This window comes from Podarcis erhardii, assembly GCF_964252035.2.
Source record: "Podarcis erhardii genome assembly, chromosome: 7".
Classification (NCBI taxonomy): Eukaryota; Metazoa; Chordata; class Lepidosauria; order Squamata; family Lacertidae; genus Podarcis; species Podarcis erhardii.
The window spans coordinates 53,036,455-53,051,383 of record NC_138511.1 but is presented as its reverse complement, the minus strand read 5'-3'; the positions used below and the strand labels follow the sequence as shown (position 1 = coordinate 53,051,383).

General features: G+C 44.4%; 1 protein-coding gene and 1 long non-coding RNA gene across 3 annotated transcripts in view; both read right to left on the bottom strand.

Moving 5' to 3' along the window:
• The window catches only part of SMPD3 (sphingomyelin phosphodiesterase 3), a 251,449-nt gene that overhangs the window by 118,789 nt on the left and 117,731 nt on the right, over positions 1-14,929 (bottom strand). Inside the window, exons 8-9 of one of the 2 annotated variants that reach the window (XR_014158881.1) lie at positions 14,562-14,724; positions 12,611-13,866 (exon numbers count right to left, since the gene is read on the bottom strand). Coding sequence is in view for 1 of the 2 variants with exons in the window: in XM_081871572.1 (XP_081727698.1) it covers positions 13,765-13,866; positions 14,562-14,724 (265 nt within the window). In the remaining variant the exon portion in view is untranslated. Of the gene's footprint in view, positions 1-5,461; positions 13,867-14,561; positions 14,725-14,929 lie in introns of those variants that run through there. The other variant, XM_081871572.1, reaches the window with a different exon arrangement.
• LOC309347251 overlaps positions 1-14,929 on the bottom strand; it is a 154,812-nt gene that overhangs the window by 41,228 nt on the left and 98,655 nt on the right. The window lies entirely within an intron of this gene.

The following is a 14,929-nucleotide window of genomic DNA, read 5'->3' as shown; positions in this document are numbered from 1 at the left end:
TGCCACCTGTATTATTATGAATTGAATTTATATACTGCCCTATAGTGCGGTTCACAGAAAAGATCAACATAAAAACCACAGTATATATAATCAAAATAAAAACAACAACCCAATAACCCCCCCCCCCAAGAGCCACATTTTAAAAGGGTATACCCAATCAGATGTCAATCAGATCAACCAAAGGCCTGGTTAAAAAGGAACGTTTTTGCCTGGCGCTTAAAGGTGTATAATGAAGGCGCCAGGCAAACTTCCCTGGGGAGAGCATTCTGCAGATGGGGGCCACTGTAGAGAAGGCCCATTGCGTGGACAGGTGGAGTCCCCCCAACCCCCAGGCGACCCCCGAGCAGAATAATGACTCAAGACAACGTGCTATGGGATTAAAATTGGCCACAACTTTATTAAATTTCAGATGTAGGGAGACCTTGCCTCAGGCATTGGGTGTTTATCCTTCCCAGTCCCCAGCCAGGGATCTGGGAGACATCAGGGTTATCCAGAATGTGTGGGGATTGGGCTGGCTCTGGAGAACATATGTTCAAGCAGAGAGTCTGCCCTCCGTTTCGCCGCTGTTGGAGGGGAGAGCAATGACAACCTCTCGGCGTATGGCCAATGCCTTCCCTCAAGACCCCTTTAAAGGGGAACCCTGGGATCACCACCACAAGGGGGGTGTGGGTCACCACTTCACAGCCCCCCCCCCATTTAAGAAGATAGACTAAAGGATTCTGCCCAAGGCCTGAAACCGCCATTCTGTGGTTCCCAGCACCTGGTATTTAGAGGCAGATTGCCTCTGACAGTTATTACAGATGCATAAAAGCAGGTGGTTCCATTCTGGAAACATTTAGTGGACTTTTTTTTCTAATTACTACAGCAGAACATAAAAACCTTTACAGTGGTACCTCGAGTTAAGAACTTAATTCGTTCTGGAGGTCCATTCTTAACCTGAAACTGTTCTTAAACTGAGGTACCACTTTAGCTAATGGGGTCTCCCGCAGCTGCTGCGCCGCCAGCACGCAATTTCTGTTCTCATCCTGAAGCAAAGTTCTTAACCTGAGGTACTACAGGTATTTCTGGGTTAGCGGAGTCTGTAACCTGAAGCGTCTGTAACCCGAGGTACCACTGTATTTGCAGGGCTTGGGGGGGGGCAGAAAATGGTTCTTCCTTTCCCTTACAAATTGTAATGTTTTGACGGCTATGTTGCCATTGTGCTGTTTCCTGGTTTTAATATAGTTAATTTCATTTAAAGGTTGGATTTTAATATTTTAAGTACCGTATTTTTCGCTCTATAAGACGCACCAGACCACAAGACGCATCTAGTTTTTGGAGGAGGAAAACAAGAAAAAAAATATTCTGAATCTCAGAAGCCAGAACAGCAAGAGGGATCGCTGCACAGTGAAAGCAGCAATCCCTCTTGCTGTTCTGGCTTCTGGGATAGCTGAGCAGCCTGCATTCGCTCCATAAGACGCACACACATTTCCCCTTACTTTTTAGGAGGGAAAAAGTGAGTCTTATAGAGCAAAAAATACGGTACATGCCGCCTAACAATCATGGGTGTTGCTTCTGTACATACCGCCCCAATGGTCCCTTCCGCACCTGGAAAGAGCCCTGACTGCAAACAAGCCCAGTGCACACTAAGTTGGCCCCAAGCCTCAGAGGCTAATGGTTCAAGCCACAAAATCCCTGAGTCTGGCAGGCCATTTTCCACTTGAATGTCTGCCATTTTAGAATCTGTTTCAAACATGGGAAACCCTGATTCTAGCTCAGAATCCCCCCAAACCTGTTGGATTCTGGCAGTTGGGTTGTGTGTGTTCTCCTATATTGCAATTTTTATAGAATTATTAAATCCCTTTTTATTTGCTGAGTACTTTCCCTATCCTTGGGGAATTCTGTGTCCCAGGCTTTAATGGTGGATTCCAGCCCTGCAATCATGGAAATGTATAGCCACGCTCCTTGCTGTCATCATCAGAGTCAGGGGACAACTTTTAAAGGAAAGAGTTCTGAGTCAAAATGGTTGGTATTTCTATCTATTTCTCATGGAAATGTCTATTGTCTCCCCCCCCTTTTTTTCTTTTTCTTTTGTTGTGGCTGTACTGATAACCCCACACTGTGTCTGATGTTTATGCTCTGTAAACCAAGTAAATTGAAGTAAACACATTGTAGATTTTTCTTACACTGATGCGGCCAGATTGCACCAAATGTGGCAAACCACATACACCATATATGTAGTGCATATATGGTGCCACAACCATGTCCTTGATGCCTTTAGAAGTTCTGTTTAGAAATATGAGGGTGAGATATGTGTTTTACACCAGATGTTCTGCCCCTTCTTTCACACTAATATCTTGCCCATAGAATCCATAATAGACAGAAAGTGTATTTTTTAGCCTTAAAATTTTATTATATCATTTGCATCAACCATATTCCTTTCAGCACCATAGAAGTGAAGAAGAAAGACTTCTCTTCATTTGCCAAAATATCTTTTAAAAAAGAGAGAGAGGTGTAAGCTGATTTCATTTCATTACACACAAAGAAATGGATGGAACATTTTAATTTGGCTTTCTTTAATATATATTTATATATTATATATAATCATAACAAAAATGCCAGAAGGTTTGTATGTGCTTACCATATAAAAACGTTAGTTTTTAGAAGGATACGATACAGAAAAAATCATTGAAATTAAAAAAGGTTTTTTGTTTTTTTTTAGGCTTTCTAAATCTATTAATACAATATTTAAAAAGACAAAGATTCATAGTTAAACTGTGTGCAGGTTATGGACAAAGGAGAATGACCGCTTTAGTAATACCAGATTTATTTATTTTTTTAAAAAGATTAATCTGTCTTGTCAGTGAAAACATTTAAATTGGGAATTTTTCTATTACACAGTTTGAAGTCTACACAAACTCCCTTTCCCCAGCTGGACAGAGACAGGCAACATTTCACTCTGTGAGCTGGGCCGATATGTGTTGACTAGCAGATTTGCATTCCAGGCTAAGCATATGTTGAAATGGACTGGGCTGATTCTATGAGACTGCAGCCACTCATTAGGGACTCAGGGAAGTGGCTTCCATCTGCAGTAGCATGGTCATCGACTGTGCTCTTCGTAATGGTAAGAAGAGAGGACTTTTTGTGGGGGGGAAATGTGGCAATGGAAGAGAAGAAAGAAAAGGAGGGGGAGAAAGAGAAAAAGGAGGAGGAGCAGAAGGAAGATGAGAAGGAGAAGAACAACAAGAAATTGGAGCAGGAGAAACAGAAAGAGAAGATGAATGAGACTGAGGATACATTGGAAGAGGAGGAGAGCATATTTTAGGGCTGACGTTTCTGGAATCATGGCAAGCTAGAACATTATGAGAACTGCCTGTCTGATCAGATCAAAGGTCCATCTAGTCTGGCATTTTCTCACCAAAGGTGGTCAACCAGCTACCTCTGGGAAACTTAAGAGCAAGACATGAAGACTTCTCTCCTGCTGTTTGTCCATAGTGCCCGGTACTCAAACTGCATCTGAACACGGAGGGTCTATCATGCTACTGTGGCTGCTTGCTGTTATGTATACTAGGTGATGTCTAAGATAGTGGCCTAGTTCAGATACAGAACGATCTCAGTCTGACAAACCATGGTTTACCAGAAGAAGAGGTTTGGGCATGCATTACCTGCTTTGTTCCCTCCTTTCTCTCTTACAACTTTATGCAGTGCTTCTCAGGCTTGTTTCACTATTTTATATCTGATCTGGGAAACTGTGGTTTAAGCTCTAATTAGAAGCCGGGATTGTGAAACACAGTGTGAATGTAGTTGGAAGTGAAACCACAGTTTCCCACTACTGTGGTTTAACAAACCCCAGCAGTATTGAAACAAGGCAAGAGAAAGGAGGGCGCTTTCAGGAAATGCTGCTGCTTCTCTGTCTGGTTTTTCAGACTGAGATCACTACAGCTGAATAAGGCTGGACACTGTGAATCCTGTAACTTGGGCAGACCTCAACTTTTCAAGAAGCACAGAGCCCCTACTGCTTATTGTCTCAGTGATTCTTGCTAACGTGTATCCTATGACACAACCATTAATGTGGTTCATTATGCTGTATGTTTCCCTGCCCCCATGCCACACAATCAACTATTGTGTGCCAAGGAATGTGCAGTGTGGTGTTGTCATGCTACATGTTGCGTTATATGAAGAAGCAGAAAACAGATATGCAATAAACCCAACTCTGTGTCTCTCATAAAGTCTACTTCTGCCATGAAAGAACAAGCTGATACTAAGTATACACATGTCCTTCCCTCCCTATTTCATCACACTTGATCAACATAGTAGCACCTGTCTCCATCCTGATGCCCTCCAGATGCTGCTGAACTACAACTCCCATCATCCCTGACCATTGGCCATGCTGGTTGGGACTGACGGGAGTTGGAGAAGAACTGCTTGCATGCAGAAGGTCCCATGTTTAATCCTTGGCATCTTTAGGTAGGCCTACAGGGGACCCCTGCTAGAAGCACTAGATGGACAGACTCAATATAAGGGAGCACCTTTTGCACATAACCTCTGGCGAGCACTAGGTTGTAGCTAACGTGCAGCATCAGTTGCTAAATATTATCTAAAAAAGCCATCAGACCCAACAAATTTTTAAAATTCCATCTAGCAACAGCAGGCATGGCAAGGGGGAGTCATTAGGTTATGTACTTTGCACTAATAAGCACAGTATTAATAGGGAAGGAAGGAGAGCACTTACAGAATATCAGACAGCAGTAGCTGCAGACAGGAAGTTGAGTCCAGCGGCGTAGCGTGGGTTATCAGCACCCGGGGCAAGGCAAGTAATTTGCGCCCCCCAACCCGGGGCAAGGCAAATAATTTGCGCCCCCTAACCCGGGGCAAGGCAAGTACAGTAATTTACTCTCCCAAGCAGCAGCAGCAGCGAGGCTTCTCTCCTTAATTGATTCCCCCTCCACACCGCGTCGTTTCCTGGCTGCTCCCCCCCCCCTTCCCCTCTCTCTCCTCCTCGCTCTGCTTGCCTTGCCCTGCCCTGCCTGAGGGCACCCTGAGGAGACTCCGCTCTCCTTTTTGACCAGGCGAGGTGGGAAAAAGGGGGGAAAGTCTCTTCCCGCCCCCTCGCCAGACTCCCTGCTCCGCTCGGCTCACTACCCAGGCGGCCAGTGGAAAGAGAGACGCAATTACCTCTCCCTCTGCTTCGCCAAGCTGTCAAAGCCCGGCAGCAGCGGCAACGGCAGCAGCAGGCGCAGCCAGACCCCCGCGAGCCAGCCAGCCCGCCCGCCCGCCCGGCTTCCTCTCCTTTTTTTGCCAGCGGCAGAAGGCTTTGCTCTCCCCCTTCTGCGACCTCCTCGCCAAGCCGAGCGAGCGCGGGCTCCCTAACCAGTGGATTTTAGTAGGGGCAGAGAGCTGCTAGTGCGAGTGCGCCCCTGCCCAAGTTGCGCCCGGTGCGGCCGGCACCCCTGGCACCCCCCACGCTACGCCACTGGTTGAGTCCAATATTTCTCAAGAGAGGAAGTTGTGAAGGTGGGTGTGTTCTTATGGACTGTATGTAAAGAGCGTGGATAGCCAGCACAATGCCCTCAAGATGTTGAGGACCACAATTCCCACAATCCCTGGGCATGCTGGCTGGGGCAGATGGAATTTGAAGTCTAAAGCACTGAAAGCACATCACATTGGTGACCCTTGACACCGAGTATATCCAGTTGGAAACCATATTCTATGATGGATAGTGTAATCACAGTCACTCAGTAACTGATAGTGCAGTCCTATTCCTGTTTGCTCAAACACAAGTCCCACTGAGTTAAATAGGACTGACTCCTAGGTAAGAGGGCTGTGAATTTATAGACTGAGGGGCCCTGAGCATATTCTTGAATGTAATTCAGCTTGAGCAGGAGTTTTCCCTTAAGTAGCCAGGGGGGCTGATGTCCTGTAATTGCCTAAGAAGAACTAGGGATGTGGAGAGGCTCTCTTGGAAACATAGTTGGTCTTGTTTAATTTCTCTCATTAAAAACCCCTTCCTTCCTTCCTTCCTTCCTTCCTTCCTTCCTTCCTTGACATTCCTAATACTTTTCTCTGGAGCAGGAATCAACCAAAAATGACCTTGAAGGATCACTTTAAACAAAATCTGTTGATCCCTCTGACACCTGGATTTTTCTCACTGCAGGGTGTTTTCTCACCAGCCCTGTACTCCCTGTACTTGGATTCCTAATGCTGACTGGTGAATGGCAGGTCACAGCACACCATGGCCTAGCAACCTGTTTATTGTGAGTCCAAACAAGCATGTTTGTAAAACTCTTTGCTCAATGTTTTTCAAAACTTTTTTCTTCCCTTAAAATCCCCTAAATGTTTCTCCTAACAAGGGACCAACAAATTCACTTTCAAAATGTCCTTGGTGAAATTCCATGGCAACTCTAAAAAGGACAATGAAGTATCCTGTATCTAAGGGGATTCATGGTAGTGTTATATAATACTTTAAGAATAGCATAGTGCTGTCTCAGGCTATACTTCCTAGATACATCTCATGTACCATGATGCTAGATCCCACAGGACTCAGATGAGTGCAAGATTCAGGTCACTTTCCTCAGGAGAGAATATTCAGTAGCTGGTCCCGTGATCTCCTGCCTAGAGGATGTTGACCTACAACCAACCTTAGACTTAGAGAATGAGACTACTGGTCTTCAACCTTAAGTCCCCAGATGTTGTTGGACTCCAACTCCCATCATTCCCAACCAGCATATCCAACAGCACCTGGATACCCAAGGTTGAAGAGAAATGTTCTAGACCTCACAGAAGCCAAAGGACATAGAATTGGGTAAGGGCCTCTTAAGGAATGTAGGTGTCTCCTTCAAGGAGGTAGGGCTTAATGCAGAATAGGTCTTGCCTGCTTTAGAAGGCCTCAGCTGGCTTCAGCTCCCTATTGTGGCAACATCTTTCACAACTCAGCCAGCAAGACCTACTGGGAACTGTCCAGAGTTATTATTCCTGGATAGAGAGACCTGCCATGACCACCTGTCCGGATTTAACTATACTTGACCCTGCCCAGAACCATATGTCCCCATTTTCCTGGAGTTCAAAAATTCCACCCATTTTCAAAGCTTTATGGTTCACAGGATACTTGTAGAGTTCTATAAATTATGCAGGCAGCACTAACCTTGGTCTCATCCTCCCTTAGGGAGCAAGTATCTCATTGAGTCATGAGTGGCTTTGAGGAGATGCAGATGGTTTCTGCTCCTTTGAATTTGATTCTCCCATTTAAACAGGCCTTTGGGGAGCTCGTTGAGTCGACCAGTTAACCATTTTGAACGGTCGGCATGAGCCAAACCTGAGGTGGCTTTCATAAGAAATCCTCTATCTCTAGTATCACTTTGCTGGCGTTGTGCATGTGCACATGATGCCTGTTCAAATGTCAACATTTCCTAGTCTTAGAAAAACACTTGGGGGAGTCCCTTTAGTAGGGAACTGGCTAGTTGTAGAAGTGTGGGAAATCAAGTTCTTAGGAACCAATGCCTAAATACAAAATGCAGACACATATTAACACAGTTATGATTGGTGTGCATGTGAATAAATCAGGGCATTTTTCCTTGCAACATACAGGTCAGCCAATGGGAAAGGATTGTGTTATATCCATGGTTAGTTAGAGTAAACCCACTGAAATTGGTGGATATGGATAACTTAGGTCCTTTAATTTCATTTGGCCTATTCTGACTAGAGCTTGGTTGGTGATAACCCTTTGTGCATGAATTGGAGACTTATAAATTCAACATACATCAGAGCCTGTGCTCAGCTTCCTCTGGCTCAGCCTGGTGCTTTCCAGATGTTTGGGCTACAACCCCTGTGGCCACTGGCTGAGGCTGATGGGAGCTGTAGTTCAAAACACCTGGAGGGCAGCAGGTTGGGGAAGGCTGGTCTGGGGCAAGGCATGGCAACCAGAATCAGTCATGCAGCTCAGGGACTGCCTTTATCTGCAGGACTGGGATGGCATGCACAGGATTCAATAGCCACATTTCAACTAGGGATTAAGGACAAGGTGACAAAGGGCACACCATGTTCACCACCTTCGCATAAGTTCAAGATTTCTCCCCTCCCCAACAAATAGGGAGGAGAAGGTGGTATTCAGTGACAACTGAAACCGCTCCTGTGACCTCCTCCCACCAATGGGTTATGTGGAATACTGGAATATGCTCTAAGATCTGGGTGTTTTATCCTTCCATCTGGTGTCCACATCATTGAAAATAAAACTGGATCCTAAGGGACTTTAGGCCATGTACATAATACAGCTGTTGTCTGGACAAAATGTAAATTTGCAATAACAGGAAAGAATGTGATCACAGATGTACAGAATTTACTTTTCTTTTTCAAAACACTGATCTCTGGAATGAGAAGTATATTTCTTCCATTTGCCCTCAAATAGGATTCCAGCTCTTCCATAGCATATCAAGGCAGCAGAAGGCACAAGGTCAATGCACTAATAAGGCAAAGGAATACGATTCCCAGCCTAAAAGTTTCCCCAAAGTTTGACCCACAATACTATTCAATGGTTACGAATGACATTGTTGTTGATTGATCCAAAAGTATCTACCTCTTTTTACAACTATCAAATTTTCTACAGTTTTAAAAATGGAGAATATCCAAGAATGATAAACTCTGAGAAAGTTTACTTCAAAACTGACCCTGCCCCCCCCCCGAAAAGAAACCCCACAACTCACACAAAAAAGAAATCTCAACGCATCTAAATTTGAAAGGGGAAGAAGGAAAAACCTGGTTTGGTTTTCTTTCTTTCTTTCTTTTTTTATAGAAAAGCAAGAATTCCCAGAAAGTAACCTGTAATTTAGACAGTTAGCTTTTGTGGGTTTTTAAAACTGTAAATAGTGTAGCACAGTTTGGCAGTAATTGGTACAATAACTTATAGACCACACAGCATGTCTACTTCAGCTACTCACAGAATGTGGATATCTGGTGGTAATTTACACAGCTTAAAGGGAGCTATTTAAATACTGCGCCTTGGCTTAGTTTTACTGCTAGTGGTAAACATTCTAGACAGAGATGGTGGACAGCATATGAGCTGTAATTCATACTGCTTTGGACAGAAAAAAGTTAATAAAATACAAGCAAAACAGAAAAGTAGAATGAGAAGCAATGTTGCAGATAAAACCATCAGTCAGGTTTAGCTTGGGCCATGAACTAGAAAATCCATTGGTTCATGCCCCTGTAGAGAAAGTTTGATGCAATGAAGACAGATGAATATGTGGGGAGGGAGCATTTTTCTTATCTCTCTCATAGAATCAGAAAGTCGGAAGGGACCCCATGGGTCATCTAGTCCAGCCCCCTGTAATGCAGAAATCTCAACATGCAGTCCCCCATCCAATTTGAAACCATACTGGACCCTGCTTAGCTTTACAAATGTGCTAGCAGTTTTTATTGCAGATTGATTTCTGTTCTGGGTGATGAAATCCTATTTGCTCCTGGTCATCACCACCACAGGGGTTGGTACAGTCCATAAAGGTGCTTTGATTTGGACATGATCCAAACTAGCCCTGATTAATACACTTTCTGTCTCTGTTTCCTTGGAACATGCAAAGCAGCCCTGTGGGTGCTAGTCATCTAGGGCAAATGGGCTCTGCCCCACCAACCTCACAGCCTGCCTGCCTTTTTTCTTACAATGGCTTGTGGCATTGACCGTCAGCTTCCTCCTTCGTAGAACACAGCAGGGAGGAGGATGGGAACAAATGCAGAGCCAGTTGGTACCGCCTGTCATTGTCTCGGCCTCTGCCTCCAGTTGGCCTCCCTGCCTTCCACCCTGTCTCAGTTTGCACCATTGGTGGTGCCTTAGCAGGTCTGCTGCAATCTCTGCTCACAGCTATTTGCTTTCTGGAGTTCCCTGCTTTTGAATGGCCTGATCAGGCATCTGTGGAAGTTTTACTATTGCTTAGGCTTTCAAAGCATGGGAGGAGAAAGGTGATTCCCCTTAAAGCTGAGGCAGTCAAGTCTCCTTCTCTACGAGGGTTGTGAAAAGGCAAATTTCTTCCCACTCTGATGTCTCCAGAATTTTGCAGGTGCAATGATGTGCTACAGGCTATGGCCCACCTGTAGCAAGCCTTTGCAGTCATTATGGACTTCATAACCTGGTACAGATCCCATTGTCCAAGTCAGTTTTCAAATCCCTTTTAGAGCCATTTCAAGTGCACCAACCCTGACTTTTACAGAGAAAACCCCATGACTTTTTTTTAATATTATGTTTGCACTGTATTCCATTTCTCCAGAAATGTTTGCATCATTTCCAATCAGTTCTCTCTGATCCACCAGTCTTTTATTTCATCTTCCTTGATTTCTTGTTCTTTGTTTTTCAGGAGAGGCAAAGAAAAACCCTGCTTCTGGAGCCATCTGGTTCTATGGTACATCTTGTTCAATCTCACAGCCATAGCACTGAGATCTGTTGCCAGATTCTGAGACATGATCTCCACTGAGGATGGCCCCCAATTAGTGCATCTGTACAAAGATACACTAACTGGGGGCTTACCCTTCTCTCCCGAGATGATCCAAAATGTGGCACTGGTTGCACTGGCAACAACCTCTGTCGCCCTTAGCTGCAGAACCGCAGAATTATGAACCATTGCGAAATCAGAGATTTCGCTAAAGACTGGTGGGGAGGCTTGGCTCAATCTATGCTACACCCTAATGTATTTTGGCAACCGTGGAGCTGAACAGGCAACAAGAGTGCCTCCCAGTGTACCTAATACATGACAGGAACATGTTTCAGTGTGCATAATGCTGAATGGCAAGCCCACAACTGCTTAAGCATATTTGAAAATTCAAGAGGGATATGAAAAGCAGATTGGGTTGATCTATGACATTTGATCTTCCACCATTTATAAGTGGCAATACTATTTTGGAGAGGTACAGATTCTTCCTGCTCTGGAAGGTGTGCTTGTCACTTCTAAAAAAGGAAAGTGTCACATCAGAAGTGCAGACTAGGAGAGAAACAGATGGTTGCAGGTGAGGGTCTATTCAGAGTTCATAAAATAAATTTGTGTTCAGGTAGGAAATAGATAATAGTGTCTAGGTACTTATTCATGAACTTTATAGATGCCTGTGGGAAACCAGCAAGCAGGATTCAAACACAAGATCATGGCTAGTAGCCATCAATAGACTTCTCCTTCATTCTAACTCTCCAGTCTAATTCTCTTTTAAAGCCATCCAAATTGGTGGTCGTCTCTGCCTCCTGTGAGTGTTGCAAGTGAATGAGCTTATAAACGAATGAGGTGCTGTGACTGGACAGTGGAAGTCATGTTTAGGCCACGCTGCCCCAGAAGCCACTCCCTCTATCAATGGGTGGGCAGGGAACACTTGATGGTTCTTAGTGGGGGAAACTCGGGCACTCGGCATGTGTTTAAAGACACTCTTTGCTTCATACATGCTGTACAAACCCTGCTGTGGAAAGAGGGATGGGGTTCAGAAATTTCAGTCCACCACCTCAAATCAAGCTGAACCACCAAGCTGGGGGAGCGGGGCAGGAATGGCACAAGAGAAGAGCGAGCAAATAAATCTTCTGCAACAAAAGTTAAGAGGTACAAATGGTAATGTGTGAGATCTTCCTCTCCTTGAAGTGACAGGCACATCTTCCGCATGTGGCACTTTTAATCTGTCTGATTCAGAATTTACAGAACTTTCCTACTGTGCCTTGCTATGCGCTTCTGGTGAAGTTGCTTGTGTTTTAGCTAAGGCCCTCCACCACCTATTTCCTTGAATTGCTCTCTCTGTTCTCACAATGAATATACACATCACTAGAGTAGCCACTGTTTCCCTGTGACTGGTTCCCATGTTGCTCTGATCGTGCTCAAATGAAGAAATCCCACTGGGATGGGCAGGCAGAACAGGAAGCAACTGCATTGGTGCTATACCTCCTTGAGGGTTGATAGCACTGGTGTGGTTGCATTGCACATGACCCATCTGTTCCATGCGATTCCTTCATCCAGACAGCACTGGAACTGCATTGGATTCAGCCGTGCCACTTTGTTGACATATTCAGTAGGTCTATGGGCCAATTCAGGCATTCAGCAGACTCCATTGGTCATGTTTCCCTTGTGGTTGTGATGGCTGGGTTTACATAGTTCAATTCTCCCACTCACCACCTATAGAAAACTAACACACTAGAGAGAAGGTTTAGGCTAGCCTTTCCCCTGACATACTACCTTTCCATGTGCTGAGAACCATCTTTTGGTGGAGGAATGTTCCAATATTCACATAACTGGGGTGGGTTCCATAGTCTACGCCAACGTTACATGTGTTTATTCATAAATCCAATCTGTTCCTGTTCCATATTAATCTGTGTTTTTTTTTATAAAAAAAAACTGCACAAGAATTTGTATTTCAGTATTTTGATATGGATTTCAATATGCATTTTATCACAAAATATTTAAGTATGTATTTTGTCTCAATGTATGCATTTTATTCTAAAATATGCATTATTAAATGCATTTTGGTATCACAAAAGTTCAGAACCTGAAGGGTAACTATGGCCTCATCCACACAGAAGTTGCTGCAGATCAGGTCAGAGCCACCAGAGAGTCAGAGCAGACAAAGTTGAGATAGATTATTAGACTGACGGGGTTGTATCCAAGAAAGCACAGAAGCACAGCAGAACCTCCTTTCCTTCCCTTCCTTCCTGGGCATCCCAAAATCTGCTCTGGAGGGTTGGGGAGGAACCCCAAACAGGTTTTGGGGAAGGGAAGGAGAACGAGGGGCAACTCCATTCCACTTTGTTAGATACAACTTATTGTCTGGTGGTGACATAAGACAGCTTTGAATGTTTGTGTGCCAAACCTCTCATACTGCAAGCTGCAATGGACCAGTCCAGGAAAGATGCCGCCACTTGTATCTGCCACATCTGCCATAGTATCTTCTGAAATCTTATCTCCAGGATTGCATTGGTAGAGAATACTTTAGGATTTGGCCCTACTGTTTTGACAGTTGCCTGCTTATAGGCAATATGACACTGTTTTCCAAACCTGGGTTTTGAAGGTCCTAAGAATGCTGTGGCCAGGATGCTTTGGGTTCTGAATTACCATTGCCATTCTTCTCGTTTCCCCTACCTGCCCACCCACCTCCACCCCAATGGTACCTCACTGACCATTCCATTCCTAAGTGAGTGGCATGCAATGTGGAGGCATGCTTCTGACGCAGGCATGCTACTACAACATTAACAGGCTAAAAAGAAAAAAGGAAAGGAAAGGGGGTGGGGAAGAAAAGGATTTTTTTAAAAAAAGAAGAAGAGAGAAATTAAGCATTAGCTCATTAAGGATATATAAAGAAATGATTCGAAAACTCGCTTTTGGAGCAGCACTAACACATAGACTGATTACAAACTAAATTGTGCTATATATCAGTATATATATATAAAAAACATTGTTTTGTAAGAATGGCACTGGTTCAAAAGAATTGGGACTTCTACCTTGGTTCCTTTTAAGTCCACAGTGAAAGTATAGAAATACAGGCTTGCCCGGTTGCCTGGCAACTTGTGATGCTTGTGGGTGGGCTGACACCCCCCTCCCTTCCCCATCTCCCCATGCACACATTCACATACGTTCTCTGCTTCCCTTTTTAACATCTTCCTAACAGGATGCAAATGGAGAGGAATCTGAAAAGCAGGTAGAATCGCAGCCAGAGGATAGTCTGAGTCAAGCCTGGTCTCGAGGGGGTGGGGGCATCCGAAAAATCCCACACTCTGTCTTGCATCTTGGTCACAAGTTTGGAAGTTCCCTCCTCTACACACTTGGGGGACAAAAAACCGGTCCTTTTTTAAGGATCCTCTTCTCCCGTTGAAACCATCAGGCGCATGGCAACAGGCAGGTGATCAGTTAAGCCTGCCAGCTGAGTAATGAAACTGAACTCTTCCACTTCCTGTGGAGGAACAGCAAAAGAAATGACTTTTAAAAAGAGCTCTATGGTGTGTGTGTGTGTGTGTGTGTGTGTGTGTGTGTGTGTCCACCACTTTTAAGGTTTCAGATGAAAATAAACATATCAGAAGAGCCTGGATCAGGCCAAAGACCTGGCACATCTTCCAGTGCTCTGTTCTCATAGTGACCTACAGAACTCTGCCCACCTGTGGGTCCCAGGAACTGCTCTTCAGAGGAATCCTGCCTCTAACAGTGGGATGAGAACATTGCCATCGTGGCAAGTACCTGCTGATAGCCTTGTATCCCATGAATTTATCTAATCCTCTTTTAAAGCCATCCATATGGGTGACCACCGTGACTTCTTGTGGGAGCTAATTTCACAGTTTAACTATTTGCTGTGTGGAAAAAGTCCTGTCTTTTGCCTGACCTGAATCTTCTGACATTCAGCTTCATTGGCTGATTCTGAGTTCTAGAATGATGATGCCCTGCCTACAGTATGGCTGAAGCAAAAAACAAAACAAAACTGGGCATCCTCCCAGGGGCATCTTAACATAATGGGATCCCATCAGAGGGTGACTGTTCATAGTGAGCCTTGGGGAATGCTGTTTGAATCAAGAAGCATTGTCCATCACAGCTGATCCCAAATTCTGACATGCAGAACTGTTATCAGTATGCTTGTTCATATGTGACTGGGCTTACCACTTTCCACTCTAGATAGAGTCCTTCTTCAGTGTAAAGCATGTAGTCAATTCGCCTCCCATTCCCCTTCAAAGCTCTCTTCCTCCCCTTCTGACTTGAAGGATGGGTCTTGCTGGTAGGAAAGACAATATAGGCTTTTCGCCCTTCTTCACTTTCCATTGTCCTGGTTAAAAACACACACACACACAACGGTTTATTATGTGTCAGATCTACACCTGTGTCATCCACTGTTCTAACAAATATCAAATGGGTTCCCAGTTTTTGGTGGCAGATGCTTTACTGGAGATAGCAAAGATATGAGATCTTCTATTTCTGAAGTTTCATTTTATATCAGTAATTTCCAGTTAATTACACAAAACTATGGAATA